This window comes from Pan troglodytes, chromosome 16, assembly GCF_028858775.2.
Source record: "Pan troglodytes isolate AG18354 chromosome 16, NHGRI_mPanTro3-v2.0_pri, whole genome shotgun sequence".
Classification (NCBI taxonomy): domain Eukaryota; kingdom Metazoa; phylum Chordata; class Mammalia; order Primates; family Hominidae; genus Pan; species Pan troglodytes.
In genome coordinates, this window is record NC_072414.2 from 36474700 (window position 1) to 36498205 (window position 23506).

Below are 23506 nucleotides of genomic sequence, written 5' to 3' on the forward strand. Positions count from 1 at the left end.
TTATTATTAAGCGTTTGTTACTGGAACCCTATAATTGGTACCCTATATTTGGAGATGTGGTTTAGCTCTCATAGAAAATTTATCTTAGCCAGGCACAGTGGCTCATGCCTGTAATTCCAGCACTTTGGGAGGCTCCATTCAGCCCAGGAATTCGAGACCAGCCTAGACAACATAGTGAGACCCACGTCTCTACAAAAAATGAATGAGCCTGGTGTTGCAAGCGCGTAGTCCCAGCTACTCGGGAGGCCGAGAGAGGAGGATCCCTTGAGGCCAGGAGTTTGAGGCGGCAGTGAGCTACAATTGTGCCACTGCATTGCAGCCTGGGCAACAAAGTGAGATCTCATTTCAATTTTAAAAGGAAGGAAAGAAATTTATCTAGGTCAGGCACAGTGGCTCACGCTTGTAATCCCAGCACTTTGGGAGGCCAAGGCGGGCAGATACTTGAGTCCAGGAGTTTGAGACCAGCCTGACCAATATAGTGAAACCCCATCTCCACTAAAAATACAAAAATTAGCCGGGCGTGGTGGTGGGCGCCTGTAATTTCAGCTGCTTGGGAGGCTGAGGCAGGAGAATCACTTGATCCCGGGAAGTGGAGGTTGCAGTGAACCTAGATCATCTGGTGTTGAGTAAAATTACATGAAACATAATTTGTGAGATACTAAAACATCTACTTAAAGTAAGATGCTTTATAAAAAGTTGGAGGATAAGGAGTTAAATGAACAGAATATATATTTTTAATAATTAGATTCTACACTTACATTTGCTGATTGTAAAAAAGTAACATGCATGTGGGTTTAACTGAAAGTTGGCAGCTGCAGAACTCAAAGCCTTGCTTCTCAAACTTGAGCATGTGTCAGAATCCGAAGGGCTTCTAAAAACAGACATTGTTGCCAGGCACCGTGGCTCACTTCTGTAATCCCAGCACTTTGGGAGGCCAAGGCATGTTCCTCAGGTCAGGAGTTCGAGACCAGCCTGACCAACATGGTGAAACCCTGTCTCTACTAAAAATACAAAAATTAGCCAGACGTGATTGCTGGCACCTGTAATCCCAGCTACTCAGGAGGCTGAGGCAGGAGAATCGTTTGAACCCAGGAGGCGGAGGTTGCAGTGAGCTGAGATCGCACCACTGCACTCCAGCCTGAGAGCGAGACTCTGTCTCAAAAAATAAAAATAAAAAAAACACAGAGATTGCTGAGACCCATCCCCTCCCCTGAGTTTCTGATCATCAGAAGTGAGGTTAACATTTGCATTTCTAACTAGTTCTCAAATGATGTTTATTCTGCTTGCTAGTCCAGGAGCTGTACCTGAGAACTAGTGACTTTAGAAACTCCTACCCCAAATTGCTGTGCCACATATAGTAATATATTATAAATGTAAAATTCAACATATGAATGGGTGCTTTAGTGTTTTGGTGATTAAGGATAAAATTATCCTTTGAAGTTTCTTTTACTATCTTGTTTCATTCAATTTATGTTTTTTATTTTAAGGATGAAACACTAGTGCATTGTAGTCTAAATGAGCTAGAAGATGCAGCACTTACTTTTCCAGTCCTTTTCCAAGATGTCATTTATCAGGTAATTAAAATTTTTTTGATGATTTTTGGCCTGATAGGTAACATTCTGATAAAAAAAATCTTTTGTATTTTTTTGTGTGTATGTGACATTAAATGTGTTTTTCTGTAGAAGTATAATGGATTTCATCAACATTTTAATGATTTATTAACAAAATTAGCATCATGCTAGATATTACATAAAACAACATTAATTTGTTACTCCAAAAATGCTAACTTTCTTACCTTGAGATCTCAGCTAGTTTCATAATCTGTTTGCCAGCAGGTGGAGGCAGGAGCACTGACATCATAGATCCTCAAGAGGAACTTGCCAGGTTAACTCCTGGTGTTTTTGTTTTTGTTTTCCAAAAATCCAATTAATACAAAGAAAACTCATTCCTTGTTGATCATTTTATTTCCTATAGTAGTAATGTGGTCTGTGAAAATTACACTTTAGTACATCTCTTTTATAATTAATCTTAGAATTCCAGGACACTCTTCTAGTTATTGTTTTACTTAGGGCATTTTAGTTTAAGCATTTCTCTCTCATCTGTGCTGATGGACAGGTAACAGTGCAAAATACAAATATCATTAACATTTCACTGTGGATTATGTGTGCTGGCCATAGTTTTTACTTTAAGGTTTTTCCATTATTATAAGATTGAGTTAATAATATAAGTGAATACACTTTGAAAATTGCAAAGTGCGTTTCTGTTTTGGAGGTTGTTATTTAACTAGCATTATTTGCATTATATAATAGTTGTTGAAAGATTGGGAATCGAAAAGTTTGTTGTCTATCAAGAGGGAGCCAGCCTAAAGATTAACTTAGTAAAGTCACAGAGTGCTTGCCATGTGGATGATGAAAATGTGTTTGGTTGTTTATGTGCTCTTAAAGGCAGTTAGAATGTGGTTATAGTTTTCTTGGCAGATAATAGTTGATGTCTCACAGAAACCGTGAAATTTAAGAGTTAAATAGAAGTTTGTGGTTCATGGCTACTTTAACCTACTTTGTCTAGTAATGAGTTGTAAGAGGATTTATTTTAGTTGTCAGTTCTAGTTTTAACCTAGGGTAGGTATTGTAGCTATGGCAATAAATATTTGAATACTGAATTCACTTTTTATGTAAGCTGATTTTAGTCCTGATGTATAATTGGGGTTAAGCAAAATGTACATAAAATGAAAAGATTTAAAGATTTTTCTGTTCCCTTTCAAAACTGATGATTATTTGGTTTAAGGCAAGTATTTTTCTTAAGACCTTTTTTTTATCAAATTTGTTGTTCTTGTTTAGTGGACTTTAAGGACAGGAGTCCTTGTGGCAGATGTAAATAGTATAGTGATATCTTAGTTTTCTCTTTTAAGCTCGATAACCTTGTTGGGGTTTTTCTTTGTTTTTTGCTTTTGGGTGTTTTTCATGATTGCATTTGAAAAAAATGGCTTTAAGGCTTTGAATTTGGAAAGGAAAGCTATTAATTGAAAAATATAGATAAACAATGATTTTGAGATGACTTCTTAAGCTTCTAGGTTTGAAATTGAAATTTATTTCTTACAGATGGTTTTTGTTCTGTTTATGTAATTTTTAGTAGTGAAATAAGAAACTTAAGTAGGTAAATTTGATTCTTCCCTTTCATGAGCGTTTCTCTTCAGTATGATCATAAAATTGAATTTTTTTCTTACTGCTTCTACCATTTCTGCTTTAACTCTCTTTTTAAAGTTCTTATTATTTCATGTGGATCTGGATAGTTGTCTTATTTTGAATAAAAAGCTTCTAGCAGCATATATGACTAATTAAAATACTATATGTATGTACTGCATCTACCTCTGTGGAATTCAGACAACTCTTTTTCTTATGTATTCTGAGTTACACTTTCTGAAACTGAAAAATAAATGATCTAGCCTAAATGAGAGCACAGAGCAGGTAGTTTGAACCTTATAAGCTATAGAGATGATTGCATTTTAATACGATTTAGTTACCATATCACAGACAGAGTTTAGTTACTTTTTAGTAAATTTTTGAGGATATCCGTAGTTAATATTTGGTACATTCCCTTGGATTTCTTATTTTGGCATAGCCATTCTGTCTTTTAAAAAATAAATGAAGAAATCTTTGGGTTAGGGTTCCCCCAGTTTTCAGACCAGCAAGCTCCCTTTAAACAGGGAATGATGTCTTTTAAACTTTCAGTGGTGTTGTCTCCATCTACTGGCAAAGAAGAAATATACACAAGGGTCTGAGATGATCTAAGAGATATTGGAGAAACCACATTATTAGGTAAGATGTAACTTAAATCTTTAACCACTATACTATGATGTGGCCCACTTAAAGGTAGAAATCTGTAAAGTACTGCATATACTCTTATTTTTAAAAAAATTTATTGAGGTGAAATTTACATGACAAAATTAACCATTTTTAAATGAACAGTTCCATAGCGTGTTATCTGTATTATTCTTGAATGTTAGTTTTATAGCATTTACATATATGTGTATATATATTCTATATGTAAAGATCAAATTTTTCATCTGAAAGCCAGATGGAGTGTCCTCTTGGGACTTATTTTACGTTTTTTTTCTTTCTGTGGTAAATTTGTTATGGTTGACCTATAACTAATTTTAACTCTACATGTTATTTCTGTTTCATTTCAAAATAATTTAATTGTATTATATACGTTTTAATAATTGTCTATATCAGGGGTTGGCAACCTTTTTCTATAGAGGGCCAGTTGTAAATATTTTAGGTTTTGTGGTCCCTGTCATGACTGCTTTTTGTGCTATTGCAGCATGAAAGTAGCCATGGACAATACATAAATGAAAAAGCATGACTGTGTCCCAGTACAATGTTATATACAAAAATCAGTGGCAGGCTGCATTTGGCCACCATAGTTTGCTGATTCCTGGTCTAATAATTATGAGAGTATATACAGTAAATTTACATATTCAAATTGTAAGTAGAAGTAAGTAATCAAATGTTCATCAAAATTCTTGTAAATGTATGTAGAAAATTTAAATTAGATCCACAGTAATCTGGTTGTGGGCCTTTAAAGTTTTTTTAAAATCAAAGTTTGAGGGAACTTTGAGGTGGCCACTACTCACATTTAAAGATTGCCTGACTTAATGATACGTACTCTTCTTTTGGTTGATATGTAGGAATAAACTTGGTTAATGCAAGTCTTAGAATTTGTAAGCCGGTAGATTATTGTAAATTAGTACCTTGAGGTGTAATTTGAATTTCATTTCTCTAGGGGATTAAAAAAAAACCTGAAAGATCTATCTCAAATTAAAATTTGATGTATGTTACTACTGACACTATGTGGACTAGACAGAGTATAGTTTGTATATGGAGAAAAAGTCATTTGAAAGAACCGACTTGTTAAACGTGAGGAAATGGCACTCATATAGGCAAAATTACAGGCTTTTTGTTTGAATGGGTCTATTTTTCTTAAATTGGTTTTTTTTTTTACGTTGTTTTATAATCAGTTATTAAGAAAACATGTATTCATAAAATGGTACAAATGCATTTGATATCTGGAAAAACAAGTGCATGATCACTTTTATTGCACATGTTTAATCTTTATATTTAGCCTATATTGGCACTTTGTCAGGAAATCCATCTCGTGGTGTTACTCAGTTAAGAGGTCTCCACTGTATTTAGTTTCTGTTCCTGCAGATCCACCAATTCAAGACTCTAGGTCATCTCACTCCCTCTTCCATCCCGAAGATGACTTCTATCCACAAGCAGGAGTGAATCAAAAGACATTTTTCACTTAGCTCTTGAGCTGAACCACCTCCTCAATGACCTTCCTCTGTCTCCATCAAGAACTGGAGCTCAGTTTTTTGAAGATGTAATAGAACTACTCAGCCCAAATGTGGCTGATTGAAGACAAAAAGAAGATACCTCATATGTTTCACCACAGTGCAGCCAAACGTAACTGTGTTGTCCAACTCCTCATTCTGTAAAGCTTGGCAGGGGCATCTGATTTTTGACTCTGTTCACCAATAAGACTTTAGCCAGTCAGTGGCTTTCTGAAGATCAGTAAAATCAACAAACTTTGGGTCAGCTGTCCAGAAATCAGATTGTGGTAAGCACTCAAGGACAGATAGGATCCCTGTAGGGAGCTACTTGTAAAAGATGCTTTGTTTTATTAGTAGAGGTTGCTTTTATGGGAAAAGTTGGGGGAAGAGGTGGATGGGGAAGGCCACGGTTAGCAAAGCTTACCCGCATCCCCATTCTTTCAGTTTTCTTGGGAATCTTACAGCTTAGGATAATTTTCATATCACAGAACAAGAGAAGTAGAACCAGGTGCAGTGGCTGACGCCTGTAATCCCAACACTTTGGGAGGCCGAGATGGGCAGATCACCTGAGGCCAGGAGTTCAGGACCACCCTGGCCAACATGGCAAAACCCTATCTCCACAAAAAATAAAAAAAATTAGCCGGGCGTGGTGGCAGGTGCCTGTAATCCCAGCTACTCAGGAGGCTGAGGCAGGAAAATCACTTGAACCCAGGAGGCGGAGGTTGCAGTGAGCCAAGATTGCGCCACTGCACTCCAGCCTGGGCGACAAAGCGAGTCTCCATCTCAAAAAAGAAAAGAAAGAACAAGAGAAGTAGAGGGTCAGTTGCTTCTGTCTCCTCTTTACAGTCTTTTCTAGAAAAGTCAGCTTTATTTTTGCTTCATGAAGGAAAGAAACCAATCATTTAAATTTATAATTTTGTAGTAAATACCTAATTTTTTTTCTCAAGTTCTGGCTTAAATTGATACTAACCAACATGCACATTGTTCTTGAGATTCATCTACAAAAGTAGCCTAAAAAAAACTTTTGAGGCCGGGGCAGTGGCTTGCTTGTAATCCCTGCACTGGGAGGCTGAGGTGAGAGGAATGCTTGAGCCTGGGAGTTTGAGACCGGCCTGGGCAAGATAGTGTGAGATCCTGTCCCTTCCAAAAAAAAAAAAATTAGCCGGGCATGGTGGGGAGCACCTATAGTCCCAGCTACTCGATAGGCTGAGGCAGGAGGATTGCTTGAGCCAGGAGGCTGAGAAATCAGACAACCATTTCAGGGTCATAGTTGCATAGTATAGAGGATAAAACTAATATTTTAGCTTGTAGGGAACAATAATTCAATAATTAATTGTAGATGAATATTAAAAATACTACTTTAGAATAATTTTAAAGTCACTTTCCCATCCTTATTAGTATGTTTAGTTATTGGTACTAATTTTTTAATCATAATTATTCATTATTAATTGGCTAAAAAAAGGAAAAGATACAAATGAAACCAATAGTTCTCTATTTCTCAAAAGTATGGAAAAATATATTTCATGGGGATTCTTTGTCTAAAATGTATCTTTCAAAATTAGGAGCAATTCATTAAAATAAAATAGAGGCCGGGTGTGGTGGCTCATGCCTGTAATGATAGCACTTTGGGAGCCCTAGGTGGGTGGATGGCTTGAGCTCAGGAGTTCAAGACCAGCCTGGGCAATGTAGTGAGACCTTGTCTCCACAAAAAATGCAAAAATAGGTGGCACACACCTCTAGTCCCAGCTACTTGGGAAGCTGAGGTGGGAAGATCACCGGAACCCCGGGAGCTTCAGGCCCTAGTGAGCTGTGATCACGCCACTGCACTCCACCCTGGGTGACAGAGAGCCAGTCTCAAAAAGAAAAAAAAGAAGGAGAAAAAACATACGGGCCAGCCATGGTGGCTCACACCTGTAATCCCAGCACTTTGGGAGGCTGAGGCAGGTGGATCACCTGAGGTCAGAGATTCGAGACCAGCCTAAACAACATGGTGAAACCCTGTCTCTACTAAAAAAAAAAAATTAGCTGGGCGTGGTGGCAGGTGCCTGTAATCCCAGCTACTCGGGAGGCTGAGACGGGAGAATTGCTTGAACCCGGGAGGGAGAGGTTGCAGTGAGCCGAAATCGCACCATTGCACTCTAGGCTGGGCAACAGAGCGAGACTGTCTCCCAAAAAAAAAAGAAAAGAAAAGAAAAGAAAACATACTATGTGGAAAGTTCTTATTTAATGGCTATAAATTTAGAAGGTGTGACAGTTGATTACATTAAATTGGAGGCTTCATTTCCTTTGAAGTTTAGAGTTTGAGTTTAAAGGTAACATTTTTGTTTTACTAAAATGGCCATTGTTTTGACTAAACTTTATTAATGTAAATACATCAAGTTTTTTAATATATGCAAATATATGTACATACAATATAATGGCCAATTTTTCCCTGATGAAAATTATGCTTCATTGGCAACTTTTTTTTTTTTTTTTTTTTTTTTTTTTTGAGACGGAGTCTCAATCTGTTGCCCAGGCTGGAGTGCAATGGCGCTATCTTGGCTCACCACAATCTCTGCCTCCCGGGTTCAAGAAATTCTCCTGCCTCAGCCTCCCGAATAACTAGGATTATAGGCACGTGCTACTGAGGCCGGCTAATTTTTGTATTTTTAGTAGAGATGGGGTTTTACCCTGTTGGCCAGGCTGGTCTTGAACTCCTCACCTCAAGTGATCTGCCCACCTCGGCCTCCCAAAATGCTGGGATTACGGGCATGAGGCATGAGCCACCATGCCCAGCCCCATTGGTAACTTTTAATATAAATCATATAAATCACCTATATGAATACATTAAGCTTCATTTTATCCTACTTTGACTTTTTTTTTTTTTTTTTTGGAGGCATGGTGTCGCTGTGTCAGCCAGACTGGAGTGCATTGACACAATCTCCGCTCACTATAGCCTCTATCTTCCAGGCTCAAACCATCTTCTCACCTCAGCCTCCCAAACAGTAGCTGGGACTACAGGAATGTGCCACCATGCCCTTTTTTGTATTTTTTGTAGAGACGGGGTTTCTCTGTGTTGCCCAGGCTGGTCTCAAACTCCTGGGCTCAAGCAATCCACCCAGTTCAGACTCCCAAAGTGCTGAGATTACAGATGTGAGCCACCGTGCCCTGCCTGTACTCTTTAAAAAATTTCTTTTCAGGTTGATTTCTGTTTGAGTAAGGTTTTGCAGGAACTTTTTTTTTGAGACAGAGTCTCGCTCTGTCGCCCAGGCTGGAATGCAGTGGCACAATCTTGGCTCACTGCCAGCTCCACCTCCCGGGTTCACACCATTCTCCTGCCTCAGCCTCCCGAGTAGCTGGGACTACAGGCGCCTGCCACTACACCCGGCTAATTTTTTTGTATTTTTAGTAGAGACAGGGTTTCACTGTGTAAGCCAGGACGGTCTCAATCTCCTGACCTCGTGATCCGCCCACCTCGGCCTCCCAAAGTGCTGAGATTACAGGCGTGAGCCACCGCGCCTGGCTTTTTTTTTTTTGTTTTTTGTTTTTTGTTTTTTGTTTTTAAATAAGACTGAGTCTCGCTACTCTGTCGCCCAGGCTAGAGTATGGTGGCACCATCTCAGCTCACTGCAACCTCCACCTCCTGGGTTCAAGCGATTCTCCTGCCTCAGCCTTCTGAGTAGCTGGGATTACAGGCATGGGCCACCATGCCGAGCTAATTTTTGTATTTTTAGTAGAGATGGGGTTTCACCATGTTGGCCAGGCTGGTCATGAACTCCTGACCTCAACTATCTGCCCACCTCGGCCTCCCAAAGAGCTGGGATTGTAGGCGTGAGCCACTGCACCCAGCCGCAGGAGCTTTTAATTTAGGGATTTTTTTGTTGTTTTGTTTTTATTTTTATTGGTTTTAGTGTTTACCTATTCATCCCAAATTTGTCCACCTACAAATACTACCCCCAGCATCTGTCTACCTCTTATTGGAATTTTCATGAAGCAAAAGATTACTACTGTAACATCACTCAGTGGGTTATGAAATTGAGACCACTCTAGGGCCTACCTGAATAACCCTCTTTCTTTGGAGAAGGTTTGGGTTTTATCTTTAAGCTCTGGTATTGATGCTAAGAACATGTGAACTAAATTAAACAGTTTACTGAAACAGTTTGTTATCTCCCTCTTCCAAAAGTATAGATTGTGGCTGTAGGGCTTTCTCTTTGGAATTGAGGTTGCCCAGTTCTGCCCAATAGAATCATACTCACTCCAGCTCTTCTTGTGACTGATTACTTTTAAACAATGAGATAGATAATAATAGCTAATAGCTATTGGCACTTTGAATGTACCAGACACTGTTCTAGGTACTTTACGTGTATTCACAACCACCTTATGATGTAGATATTGTTGTTATATCATATATTTTATAGATAGGGAAACTGAGGTATACAGAAGAGTTAAAAAAATTGGTACAGCCACTTGTACACTTGTGGTATCTACTGATGGTAAGATAAGATTTTTTCAGTTAATTGTAGCATCTCATTCTTTTCTGTTCTTTTTTTTTTTTTTTTTTTTTTTTTTTGGAGACAGGGTCTCATTCTGCCACCCAGGCTGGAGTACAGTGACATGATCACATCTCACTGCAGCCTCAACCTCCTGGGTTCAAGCAATTCTCCTGCCTCAGCCCCCTGAGTAGCTGGGACTGCGGGCGAGTGCCACCGCCTGGCTAATTTTTGTATTTTTTTGTAGAGACAGGGTTTCGCCATGTTGCCCAGGCTAGTCTCAAAACTCCTGGGCTCCAGTGATCCTTTCACCTCGGCCTCCCAAAATGCCCTAGCATTTTAGGATTATAGACATTGAGCCACCACACCTGGCTGCATCTCATTCTTTATATTCCCCAACTTTGTTTATTTTCTACTGTTTTAATTCTTCTTGCTTAATTAAATAAGAAATAGCACCTACCAGTCATCTTTTTTATTAAAACAGATGTCATACTCTAAAGTGGATGATTCCTTGGATTCATCATTTTTTAAAACCTATTGCTACAATGTAGCAATAGGTTGGAAGGATGTCATGGAAAAAGTTTCAAAGATGTTTCTTTTTGAAAGTTATGGTCTGCCGGGCGCTGTGGCTAGCCCCTGTAATCCCAGCACTTTGGGAGGCTGAGGCGGGTGGATCACGAGGTCAGGAGTTCAAGACCAGCCTGGCCAAGATGGTGAAACCCTGTGTCTACTAAAAATACAAAAAACTTAGGCATGGTGGCGGAGCCCTGTCAGCCGAGCTAGTCGGGAGGCTGAGGCAGAGAATTGCTTGAACCCGGGAGGTGGAGGTTGTAGTGAGCTGAAATCGCACCACTGCACTCCAGCCTGGGTGACAGAGTGAGACTCCATCTCAAAAAATAAAAAAAGAAAGTTATGGTCATATTATCTGGGCCTAAAAATCATTTAGAAATGTTTTTCCTAAAAAGACTCACATGTAATTTTTTGGGGGGTCATACTGTTAAAATTATCTATGATATTAGATTAAGGTTTGATAAACTAGTAGAAATTACTAAGTATATAACTTGAAATTATATAATTCAACGTGAGTTTTAATTTAGACAGACTTTACCACATAATATCTAGAATCAGTTTATAAGTGGATTATCATTTTAATGACTGCCTTTATTTTTATTTTTTTTATTGTTTAATTTTTTTGAGACACAGTCTTGCTTGATCACCCAGGCTGGAGTGCAGTGGTGTGATCTCAGCTCAGTGCAACCTCCACCTTCGCTGTTCCAGTGATTCTCCTGCTTCAGCCTTTCAGGTAGCTGGGACTACAGGCATGCACCACCACCATGCCCAGCTAATTTTTTGTATTTTTAGTAGAGACGGGGTTTTCACCATGTTGGCCAGGCTGGTCTTGAACTCCTGACTTCAGGTGATCCGCTCGCCTTGGCCTCTCAAAGTGCTGGGATTACAGGCGTGACCTACCACGCCCAGCCAATGACTACTTTTTTAAAAATCCAGCTATGTTAACTATTAATAGCCTTTCAGTACTATCTATATACAATTTTTATCTTAATACAAAAAAAAAATAGACCATCAAGTATTATTCATATCAAGTAGTAGTAGTGTAGTGGGTTTTTTGAAATTATATATATGGCTGGGCGCGGTGGCTCATGCCTATAATCCCAGCACTTTGGGAGGCCAAGGCAGGCAGATCACATGCCTTGCTGACATGGCAAAACCCCGTCTCTACTAAAAATACAAAAATTAGCCGGTTGTGGTGGCATGCGCCTATAGCCCCAGCTACTTGGGAGGCTGAGGCAGGAGAATCGCTTAAACCTGGGAGACGGAGGTTGCAGTGAGCTGAGACCACACCATTGCACTCCAGCCTGGGCAACAGGGCGAGACTCCATTTAAAAAAAAAAAAAATTATGTATTCATTTTCTGTGTAAAATTTAAATTTTGGTAAAATCAGTTCACAACACCTTTTTTTTTTTTTTTGAGACGGAGTCTCACTCTGTTGCCCAGACTGGAGTGCAGTAGCGCATCTTGGCTCACTGCAACCTCTGTCTCCTGGGTTCAAGCAATTCTCCGGTCTTAGCCTCCCCAGTAGCTGGGACTACAGGTGCATGCCACCACGTCCAGCTAATTTTTGTATATTTAGTAGTATATTTAATAGAGACAGGGTTTCAACATGTTAGTCTGGCTGGTCTCAAACTCCTGACCTCAGGCGATCCACTCGTCTTGGCCTCCCAAAGTGCTGGGATTACAGGCGTGAGCCACCATGCCTGGCACCACAACACTCTTTTACAGATATTCTGATAGATTTTCATTTTAAAAGTTTTGCATAATGAACATGTTCATAAATCTGTATCTTCAAGTAGTAGTCAATCTTGAATAGTTTTTTAAATATAATTATTTCTTATTATGGCTTTAGGCATTATTTTTAAACTTTTGACATTTTCCACAATATATTTGGTTTACTGAGAAAATATTAAAATTATTTGTACTATAAAATATTATCGATTTGAAGAAACATGTATACTAGACTGAAATGAAGCTTTTGGCCTTTGGGAGATTACATAATTTTGAAGAGTTGCAAGTTTCAAGAAGGTAAAATACTAAGTAGAGAAAGGAGTGGATTAAGGAAATGTAGAAAATGGGAAGTAGGCAGCTCAGGAAAGGAATCTTTGTATGAGAGTAAAATTAGAAGAAAAATGGAGCTAATGCTATTTATAGAGTAGATTTTGAAGCATTTGGAGGCATGTCTATATGTGCATCTGTCTGTTTTTGTATCTCTGACCTAACACAATAAAGTAATGGTAGTCTCAAGAGTTAAACTCATTGTATTATATGTACCTGACAGATGTTCTTTATTTGTTCTTACCAGACAGTACGTAGTGCTTCTTGACTTATATATTTCTGTTCACGCTTACCTATATCCAAATGACTTAGATGCTGCTGGCCTTATGTCTTGTCTCTACTTCTGTTTCTGAGATTTTCCTTTGCATCACATGGCACAACCCCATGTGGCCCTAACCCCAGCCCAGTACCTTTCTACGTTTCTTCCCACTTTCCTCCCTCATTCTCTGCCTGTGTCTTTTAATACTGAAACACCTTCTTGTTCACATGGTGAATCTGTTCTGAGGATAGGAACTGTTATTTTCCACAGTAACTCTTTCCATTCTCATAGTAAAGAAACACTCTAGCAATATATTCCTTTATCTTCAGTGCCACCTCTTATCCCCAGTAAACAAACACATTTTGAAAGCAATGTCAAATTTTAAGATGCATGTTATATTTAAGTATAGTTAAAGTAGTAGTATGCACAATGAAGTTATAGCTTTGACCTAATCTGGAAGTCACTGTATGAGAAGTTGGAAAATGTCACCTTTGAACAATGTTCCACTTACTATGGGTGGAAAATATTGTTAACTAGACATATTCTTGTGCAGTGGAATTGTGTTGTGTTCAGAGGCAATAAATCTCAAAGAGGCCCTGCTTATCTTAGTTTACTGCAGGTTGAATATCCCTAATTCAAAAAATGCGAAATCTGAAATGCCTCAAAATCTGTAATTTATCACCAGGTGTGGTGGCTGATGCCTGTAATACCTCCCCTGGGAGGCCAAGGCGGGGAGATCACCTGAGTTCGAGAGTTTGAGACCAGCCTGGTCAACACGGTGAAAACCGTCTCTATTAAAAATACAAAAATGAGCCGGATGTGGTGGCACACGCCTATAACCCCAGCTACTGGGGAGGCTGAGGCATGAGAATTGCTTGAACCTGGGAGGCAGAGGTTGCAGTAAGCCAAGATCATGTTACTGCACTCCAGCCTGGGCAGCAGAATGAGACGGTCTCGCAAAAAAAAAAAGAAAATCTGAAACTTAGTCGGGTATGATGGGTCATGCCTATAATCCCAGCACTTTGGGAGGCCAAGGCAATATTGCTTGAGCGTAAGAGTTTGACACCAGCTTGGGCAACATAGTGAGATAGTGAGAGCCCATCTCTACCAAAAAAAAATTGTTTAAAGCCAGGCATGGTGTTATGCACTTGTCATCCCAGCTATGTGGAAGGCTAAGGCAGGAGGATCACTTCAGCCCGGGAGGTCGAGGCTGCAGTGGCCATGTTTGCACCACTGCACTCCAACCTGGACAACAGAGTGAAACCTTGTCTTAAAGAAAAAAAAAAAAACAGCCTGAAACTTTTTGAGCACTGACATGACGTTCAAAGGAAATGCTCATTGGATCATTTTGCATTTTCAGATAAGGGACACTCAACCTGTATATGGAGCAAGTGATAATAGGGATATTGAAAATAAAACATTTATATATATGAAAAAATGAAATATTTTTGGTTACTAACTGCATGTGAGTGATGAACACCGGCAACAAGTAAAAGGTTCTGATAGTTTATAGTTTATCATCTACCTTGAGATGGAATTCAGAAAAAGTATTGGCAGAATAGATGGGTTGTTCTTAACCATCACAAATCTGTTTTGAAAAGACTCAGTTGATTAAAATGATTTTGTTAGTAAAATAATATACATAAAAATCTGTTGTTGTTTGGCTTACCAAAGAAGGTGTGTGTGGTTTTCAATCAAGGCTACAAACTACACCAAATGTTTCAGGATGAAAATGTTAAAATTGATTAGAAGAACAACTATAGTTAAATTTTTTAGACCTCATCCTAAATGATGGTGATTGGATGCTGAGGATTTGGTTCTTTTTTTCTGCTTTGAGGAGGGGTATGTGGTTTACTTTGTTTTTGATCATCAAGACTGATAGGATTAGGCCGGGCGGAGTGGCTCACGCCTGTAATCCCAGCACTTTGGGAGGCAGGCAGATCACTTGAGGTTAGGAGGACAATGTGGTGAAACCCCATCTCTACTAAAAATACAAAAATTAGCCAGGCATGGTGGCCCATGCCTGTAATCCCAGCTGCTCCGGAGGCTGAGGTAGGAGAATTGCTTGAACCCTGGAGGTGGAGGTTGCAGTGAGCCAAGATGACGCCACTGCATTCCAGCCTGGGGGAAAGAGCAAGACTCCTTCTCAAAAAAAAAAAAAAACAAAAACTAATAGGATTAAAAACAAGTAAACCTTTATCTAGCCCAGAGATGGGGACAGAGTGATATTATTAGCACAGTAATGATCATTCAAAATTTGTCTTCTGGCCTGGGTTGGTGGCTCACGCCTGTAATCTCAGCACTTTGGGAGGCCAAGACGGGCGGATCACCTGAGGTCAGGAGTTTGAGACCAGCCTGCCCAACATGGCGAAACCCCGTCTCTACTAAAAGTACAAAAAGTTAGCCGGTCGTGGTGATGAGCACCTGTAATCCCAACTACTCGGGAGGCTGAGGCAGGAGAATCACTTGAACCCAGGAGGCGGAGGTTGCAGTGAGCCAAGATCGTGCCACTGCACTCCAGCCTGGGCCGTAAGAGTGAAACTCCATCTCAAACAAACAGAATTTGTCTCCTATAAGTGGTCAGTTCTTAAGGAAATTCTCTATTTTGCCCTAAAACATTCCTAGAACTAGATTTTTGTCATGGGGGCATTTTTGTGTGCATGTATATGGATGCCAGAATTGAAACTCCACTAAGCCTAGGTTTGAATTTGTTGCTACCACAAGGTGTTTGGTTTGTTTTTAATCTGAATCCGTGAATCTAGTTCAATAAATACTTGTTATTCGTGGTATTTGAAATTATAATAGTAGTCACCTTTGAATGAAGTACAGTATTTTTCTTTCTGTAAAATTTTATAACAAAATGAATACAATTTAGAGGAATCAGAATGTAAATAGTTTTAATGGTTGCTCATGGCTTTTTGAATATTAGATTATAGGAGCTATATTAAATGTAGGCAAAGAGAGACACAGAAATAAGAAAATAATGTATGTAAAGCAGTTCTGTAGGTACTGTAGTCTTTTCTGGTACTGACCAGTAGGTTTTGAGAACTGTTGTGTTTGACTGTTATAATTTTAATCTCAAGTAGCCAATAGTGCTAATTTAGATGCCACATCTGAGTCATTAAATGTAGAATAGGAAGATTGATTTCTGAAAAACTGAGGTTATTTAAACCCATCAATCCAGACGTCTCCTTTTGAATATTATTTACCTTGATATAAATTTAAAATAGAGATATTTTTAGCAGGTGGTTGTTTGAAGGAATTCTGAGTAATTATTGAGGAAGGTCATTGAGACAGGTCAGCTAGAGGTGGACACAATAATTGGATGGATGCTACCTGGCTGGAAGATGGAGCTTACTGGTGGATCAAAATCTCAGAGGGAAACTTTCCATTTTTAGCTTAAATGTTTATTAAAATTACATACCAGTGAAGTACTGTATGCTGCTATTAGTAAAAATGACTTGATCATCAGTGATTATTATTATCCCACCAAAGAGATTGGTTTAAGTGATCGCTTGTATGTGAAATATACTTGGTTTGAGTGGTACTTAGTTAATATTTCTATACTTTAAAACATGAACTTTTTCATCATAATCAAAGTTAGAATACAGCACATCTTAAAAAGAAGTGGTTTCCCATTGTATGTTTATTTGCTGAAACTTATCTTTGTATTTCCTTAGGTTTATGTGAGATTAAGACCATTTTTCAGGGAATTCCTGGAACGAATGTCTCAGATGTATGAGGTAAACATGCTTAAGCTAATTACATATGTATTTTTATTTTATTCAATATAGTACCCATATTTAGACCATGTATAATGATTACTTCTTTTCCCCTGAATTTATAGATCATTCTTTTTACTGCTTCTAAGAAGGTGTATGCAGACAAGTTACTGAACATACTAGACCCTAAAAAGCAACTGGTCAGGTAAATTTAATTAAGAAATAGTGGAAATGTCTGTCACACTGATCTATGAAATTACTGATTCTATTTCATTTTAATGGCCATTTTCAGTTGGCTGCATATGTGTTGAATGGTGAATATAAATGAATTTTTTAAGCCCCTAAACTCTTTAAAAGAGTTCCTAATGATGGAACTCCAGACAGACGTTCTTTAAAGGATACAAAGATCCAGTGCCTTTATTCACTGTGACATCTATATCCTCATTTCTTTTGGGATTGGGGAAGACAGGGGTTGGGGGGGTTGTGTGGAATTTTTCCACGTTGTGCATGATGTTTCATCTCCATATGTCTCTGAGGTAATGCATGTTAATTTACTTTTTAATGGCATAGAGAAATAAAAATTATTTTTTAACAGAAAGGATCAAATTAAGCCCTTGCTTTTTTTGAAAGCAAATTTATCTTCCATGGAAAGAAAATGTTACATGAATCTGATTGGAAATTACAATGGGTTTAGTCACTCAGGTTATCCTGACTGGACTCAGTTCCTTGTGTGTGCCCTGAGCCAGCAGATGCAGTGTTTTCCTGGTTAGTGGGAGTGCCGTGGTGATTTTAAAATATTATGATAATTAGTTCCATTATTTTGTCAGCTGAAGTGAGATAGTAAGACTGCAGCAGTCTTGCTGTATCTTTTAAGAGGAGGGGTTAATCTTTGAATTTTTGATCAAAAGCTGAGAGAGATGACACAAACGGCTCATAAAAGCTTTAATAGGGCCAGGCGCGGTGGCTCACGCCTGTAATCCCAGCACTTCGGGAGGCTGAGTCTGGCTAATCACCTGAGGTCAGGAGTTCAAGGCCAGCCTGACCAATATGGAGAAACCCCGTCTCTACTAAAAATACAAAATTAGGTGGGCGTGGTGGCACATGCCTGTAATCCCAGCCACTCGGGAGGCTGAGGCAGGAGAATCACTTGAACCCGGAAGGCAGAGGTTATGGTGAGCCGAGATCGTGCCGTTGCACTCCAGCCTGGGCAACAAGAGCAAAACTCCATCTCAAAAAAAAAGACTTTAATAGCTGGGTTGGTTGGTTGGTTCGTTCGTTCTTTCTCTCTCTCTTTCTTTCTCTCCTCTCTCTTTCTCTATTTCTTTCTTTCTTTTTCTTTTTTTTTTTTTTGAGGCGGATTCTCACTCTGTTGCCCAGGCGGGAGTGCAGTTTGCGATCTCTGCCTTCTGAGTTTAAAAGATTCTCCTGCCTCAGCCTCTCGAGTAGCTGGGACTACAGGTGTGTGCCACCACACCTGGCTAATTTTTAGTGTTTTTAGTAGAGATGGGGTTTCATCATATTGGCCAGGCTGGTCTTGAACTCCTGACCTCAAGTGATCCACCCACTTTGGCCTCCCAAACTGCTGGGATTACAGGCGTGAGCCACTGCACCCAGCCCAGCTGAGTATAAATTTTCTTAAATACTTTTCCCATGTTGTCTTACTGGAAAATCCTAAACTGTATTTTCTGCTGTTAACAGTACCTTTATTATTCAGTGGTTGCAAGTATACTGAAAGGCTTTTCCTAATGTTCATATTTTGGAAGGTTTTTTATTCTAAATAAAGCTGTGGTATCTTTTGTTTTTTAATCTAAAGGGTCAAAATAAGTAAGCTGCAGTCACACAAATGGGAAATGGTATTTTCTATTCACAAAAGTATATTGTAATTTATGCTAATTTTACCTCACTTTACTAAAGTATACCCAGTGATTTTGTTTTGATGACTTCATTCATTATAATGATTTCTGTTCAGCATCTCCAGTATTCCAGGGAACAGTGGTGAGCAACACAAGCTCTTCCCTCTTGGAGCTTTCATTTACTAATGAGGAACAAATGATAGTCATGCTATGACAATGTGTTATAAATTAACAATCCTCTTTTAAACTAGATTTATAAAACCTACACACTTGAGGGTTTCCATTTGTTCTATCTAGATGTATTTTGAGAAATCTGAAACAAAAGCTTGTTTTTTTGTTTGTTTGTTTGTTGTTTGAAACAGAGTCTTGCTCTGTCGCCCAGCCTGGAGTGCAGTGGTGCAATCTTGGCTCACTGTAAACTCGGCCTCCCAGATTCAAGCGATTCTCCTGCCTCAGCCTCCTGATAAGCTGGGATTGCAGGCGCGCATCACCACGCCCAGCTAATTTTTTTATTTTTAATAGAGACGGGGTTTCATCATGTTGGTCAGGCTGGTCTGGAACTCCTGACCTCGTGATCCGCCCACGTTGGCCTCCCAAAGTGCTGGGATTACAGGCGTGAGCCACCGCGCCTGGCCAACAAAAGCTTTTCAAAGAGTAGATTGTGAGTGCTATAGGGAATTGTCTGTGTTGGTGACAAGGTAGACTCTAAGAAATTCCTATGATCTAGGCTGAGTGCCGTGGCTCACGCCTGTAATCCCAGCACTTTGGGAGGCCAAGGCAGGCGGATCACGAGGTCAGGAGTTCAAGACCAGCCTGGCCAACATAATGAAACCTCGTCTCTACTAAAAATACAAAAAAAATTAGCTGGGCATGGTGGCAGGCGCCTGTAATCCCAGCTACTCGGGAGGCAGAGATTGCAGTGAGCCGAGAGTCTGCCATTGCACTCCAGCCTGGGCGACAGTGGGAGACTCCGTCTCAAAAAAAAAAAAAAAAAAAGAAAAAAAGAAATTCCTGTAATCTCTAAATCTCATGAGTTTCTAACACAAGTCTGTACTCACATGGATGATCTGCTCTTTGATGACTGGTACAAATAGTTTTTTTCTAAAAATGCAAATACATGCTATACACCCTCAGATTCCTGAATGAATAATTGGAAGGCTTTTACTGTAATTTAATTAAAATAACTGTAGTATCCACGTACAGATTCAGTTGTCTCCTGTCTCAATGAGTTTGCCACTATCAGTGAAGAGGCATCAACAGTGACTTGAATTTACATGCTGTATCTGCCTTTCCAGTTTCCTCATATCTAAATGTTTATAGAAATAAAACAGTGAATCTTATTTAGGCCCAACCAAGGCTTGAATTAATTTACCTAGTCTTTTTTGTTGTTGTTTTTTCAAAGTAGAACTGACTAAACTTTCCCGGGGCCAGATGATCGTTTGACTGTGATTATTAAAGTTATTCCTTATAATAAGGGGGAAAGAACTGCTTATACATTTTGTCTGTTCGTTAAATTCTTCCTTTTTGCCATACCAACTGGCACTGATAATTTTAAGGTTGAGTTTTTATTTGTGTGTATATACGTAGATTTTTATTTATTCTTGGTAGCACTGTGACAGATTTTGTGGGTAGAAAATATCAGTTTCTTGAAATTGCATAATTTAAAATACAGGTCCAGATAGGTCCTAGATTTTGTAAAATTGTTAGTGTGATTAAGACACAAGGAAGACAACTTACCAATTATTAATATATACAGAATAGAGTACTTCAAGGTAGAAAAAAATTATATGAATCAATTATTAGTAATGTTCAGAGACTAGTATTTTGAGTATAAATTGAGATTATAATAATCACTTTAGTATTTATTGTAAAACCTTTCATAGCTTTCTAAAATGATGTAGCATTTTTCTATGTGAGTGAAATATCAGTTTACATTTATAATACTTGATACTTAAATCTGAATTCCTCATTTCATTTAATCTGTTTTTTCAAATGATCATACACATATACTAAAAGAGGGGTGTTTAGGAAAAGTTGAAATGATGGAATGTTTTGGTCTTAGGACCTTTTCTCAAAAAATATAAGGAAATCTAAAAAGCATTTTTTCAAATGCCAACACAAAAACATTCCTTCTTATATTTTCTATTCTGGCATGTACAGGGATAGGGAGGCTGTGTGGTCCACTGGTTAGAGCCAAGGACTGGGAGCCAGGAGGATCCTGGGTTCCAATGCGGGGCTAACCACTGACTTACTGTGTGACCTTGGGCAAGTCACTTGACCTCCTTGTTCCTCAGTCAACCATCTGGAAAATTGGTTAAAAAGCAGGACCTCGCTGACAACCAGATGCTGCATCTGAGCTGAGCTTTCTTGGGTAAATAAATTACAAAAACAATTTAGAGTTTTTAATCCCCCTTTATAATTTAATAATAACATTTTGGGATAAACTCAAGTTCTTTAAGGCATAGTAATATTTGGTTGTAAGCTTTCAGTAATTGCTTAGAATTTTTATAGTAAAATGGCAGCCCAACGCTTAGACCCATATTTGTGTTTGAATTTCCTTCAAGAGAGAAAATCATATGGCTTAAACTATAAAGCCTATGGTGTATATATATGTGTATATGTTCTACTTTTTAGAAAGTTTTTTTTTTTAAATTTGTTTTTATTTTTATGTTTAGGCACCGGCTTTTCCGTGAACATTGTGTTTGTGTACAAGGAAACTATATAAAGGACTTAAATATTCTTGGAAGAGATCTTTCAAAAACTATAATAATTGACAACTCACCACAAGCCTTTGCATATCAGGTAGGAAGAAAGTTGATAAACAAACTCAGATTGGAAAAAATACAATGAAGACACATGCTGCCAAACAGAATATGATGGGAGAAGAAGAAGAGAATTTTCACTGGTGGAATTTCCCTTTAATGTGTCATTTTTTTAGAATTAGAAATGACAAAGTGGTATATTCCTTTTGGAAAATTTTTACTTAAATGACATGCAGCATAAATGAAGAAAAACCTGAGTAAGAAAACTATAAGATAAGCATCATTGAATAGCATTCTTATCACTTATTAAATCAGTAATTAGTAATTTAATCATAAACATTTGAGTACTATAGTTAGTTTATGTTCTTCTGGTCTGGTTATTTGGTTTAATGTTCTGAAATATTTTCTTAGACTATTTTGTCAATATATTTGTACCCTTTGTTAATATTTCTTTGACATATAACTACAAATATAGATGGGTCATCCTTCCTTCCTTTTTTTTTTTTGTTTTTTTTGTTTTTGTTTTTTGAGAAGCAGTTTCACTCTTGTTGCCCAAACTGGAGTGGAGTGCAATGGCGTGATCTTGGCTCACTGTAACCTGCGCCTCCTGGGTTCAAGCGATTCTCCTGCCTCAACCTCCCGAGTAGCTGGGATTACAGGTGTCTGCCACCACGCCTGGCTAATTTTGTATTTTTAGTAGAGACGGGGTTTCTCCATGTTGGTCAGGCTAGTCTCGAACTCCCGACCTCAGGTGATCGCCTGCCTCAGCCTCCCAAAGTGGTGGGATTACAGGTGTGAGCCACTGCGCCTGCCTGATGAGTCATCCTTTCAAGGTATATTTGAGATTATGAATATGTCCATGTGATATGATTTCTTTTTTCTTTTTTTTGTTTTCCTTTTTTTTTTTTTTTGAGATGGAGTTTTGCTCGTCGCCCAGGCTGGAGTGCAGTGGCACGATCTCAGCTCACTGCAGCCTCCACCTCCCGGGTTCGTGATTCTCCTGCCTCCACCTCCTTAGTAGCTGGCACTACAGGTGCGCGCCACTATGCCATGCTAATTTTTTTGTATTATTAGTAGAGACGGGGTTTTGCTGTGTTGGCCAGGCTGGTCTCGAACTTCTGACCTCAGGTGATCCACCTGTCTCAGCCTCCCAAAGTGCTGGGATTACAGGTGTGAGCCACCACACCCAGCCCCATGTGATAGGATTTCTTAGATTTGCTTCACAATAAGCCAGTCCAGAATAGGGATGATGCAAAGTGGATTGGAGTATAAACTAGATTTGTCCTGTGTTTCAAAATGTCTATAATAAAAAGAAAACAAGGGAAAAGCTGTATATGATACTAAGTTATATTTAGGTCCTTTTATTTGTTTACATTTAAAAATGTCTTTTAAGAATTTCATCTTGGTTCCTAGATAAAATTATATCAATTATCCTCCATCTCATATACAACATTTAGCCTAAATTTTAAAACATTTTATCCCAGAGATCATTCACCATAAAATAAATATGGCTTGCATTCTTGTTTTTAGGCTCCTCTTCAATGAAATACCATTAATTTGTTAAGTTTCTACTATATTTCAAGTTATCATCCTACTTGATGGGAATAGAATAATGAATGGGAGATATGGTCACTGTATTTAAGGGGAAAAAAAATATAGGCTTTTCTATATTCTCTTTAGATTGGCAGTGTCCCATCATTCACAGTGCCTACCTAGCATTGTACTAATTGTAACTATTTCTTGAAGGAATAATGGAATATTTTAGTTATATTAATGATCCTTATAAAATGTATTTGAATGGAACTTTCTTGTTTAGTTTTATATACTCTGAGAAGAAATGACACTGAAAAACCAATAGGCTTCAATTTATTTCCTTATCCTCTGTCTCTTGCACTATTGAGTTGTCAAAGAAAAGTCCGGTGACATTACTTTTCAAAGGAACTTTTAGATCAGTGTTTACTTAATAAATCTTTGTTTATTTTTTAACTTTTTCCAAACTAGGTAAAATATAAGTAAAAGAGGATTTAATTACTTATTTATTGTTTTAGCTTTCTAATGGAATCCCTATAGAAAGTTGGTTTATGGATAAAAATGACAATGAACTCCTAAAATTGATTCCATTCCTGGAGAAGCTTGTAGAACTGGTAAGTATAGCTTATCTTTTTCTGTTGTGTTTTTGTTAGCTCAACTATATTGAAATAAATATTTTTAAATGTCTTTGCTTTGTGTGTACTGACTTATAAAGTCAACTGTGAGCCAGGTCACAGGTGCCATCATAGGCGCCTGTAGTGCCAGCTACTTTAGAGTCTGAGGCAGGAGGATTGATTGAGCCTAGGAATTTGAGGTCATACTAGGCAACATAGTGAGACTCCAGCTCTTTAAAACATAATGATGATGATGATGATAAAGTCATCTGTCATGGGAGATAAGGGCAAAGGTTGAAAAAGATTATGTGCATTTTCAAACTTTTTTGTTTTTTGA

At 38.4% G+C, this 23506-nt stretch overlaps 1 protein-coding gene across 6 annotated transcripts in view; it reads left to right on the forward strand.

Moving 5' to 3' along the window:
• The window catches only part of CTDSPL2 (CTD small phosphatase like 2), a 99216-nt gene that overhangs the window by 70547 nt on the left and 5163 nt on the right, over nt 1-23506 (forward strand). For all 6 annotated transcript variants that reach the window (XM_001161793.7, XM_009428966.5, XM_009428965.5 and 3 more), the window contains exons 8-12: nt 1488-1574; nt 16369-16431; nt 16536-16615; nt 20939-21065; nt 23074-23169. In XM_001161793.7, the coding sequence (XP_001161793.1) occupies nt 1488-1574; nt 16369-16431; nt 16536-16615; nt 20939-21065; nt 23074-23169 (453 nt within the window). The remainder of the gene's footprint in view (nt 1-1487; nt 1575-16368; nt 16432-16535; nt 16616-20938; nt 21066-23073; nt 23170-23506) is intronic.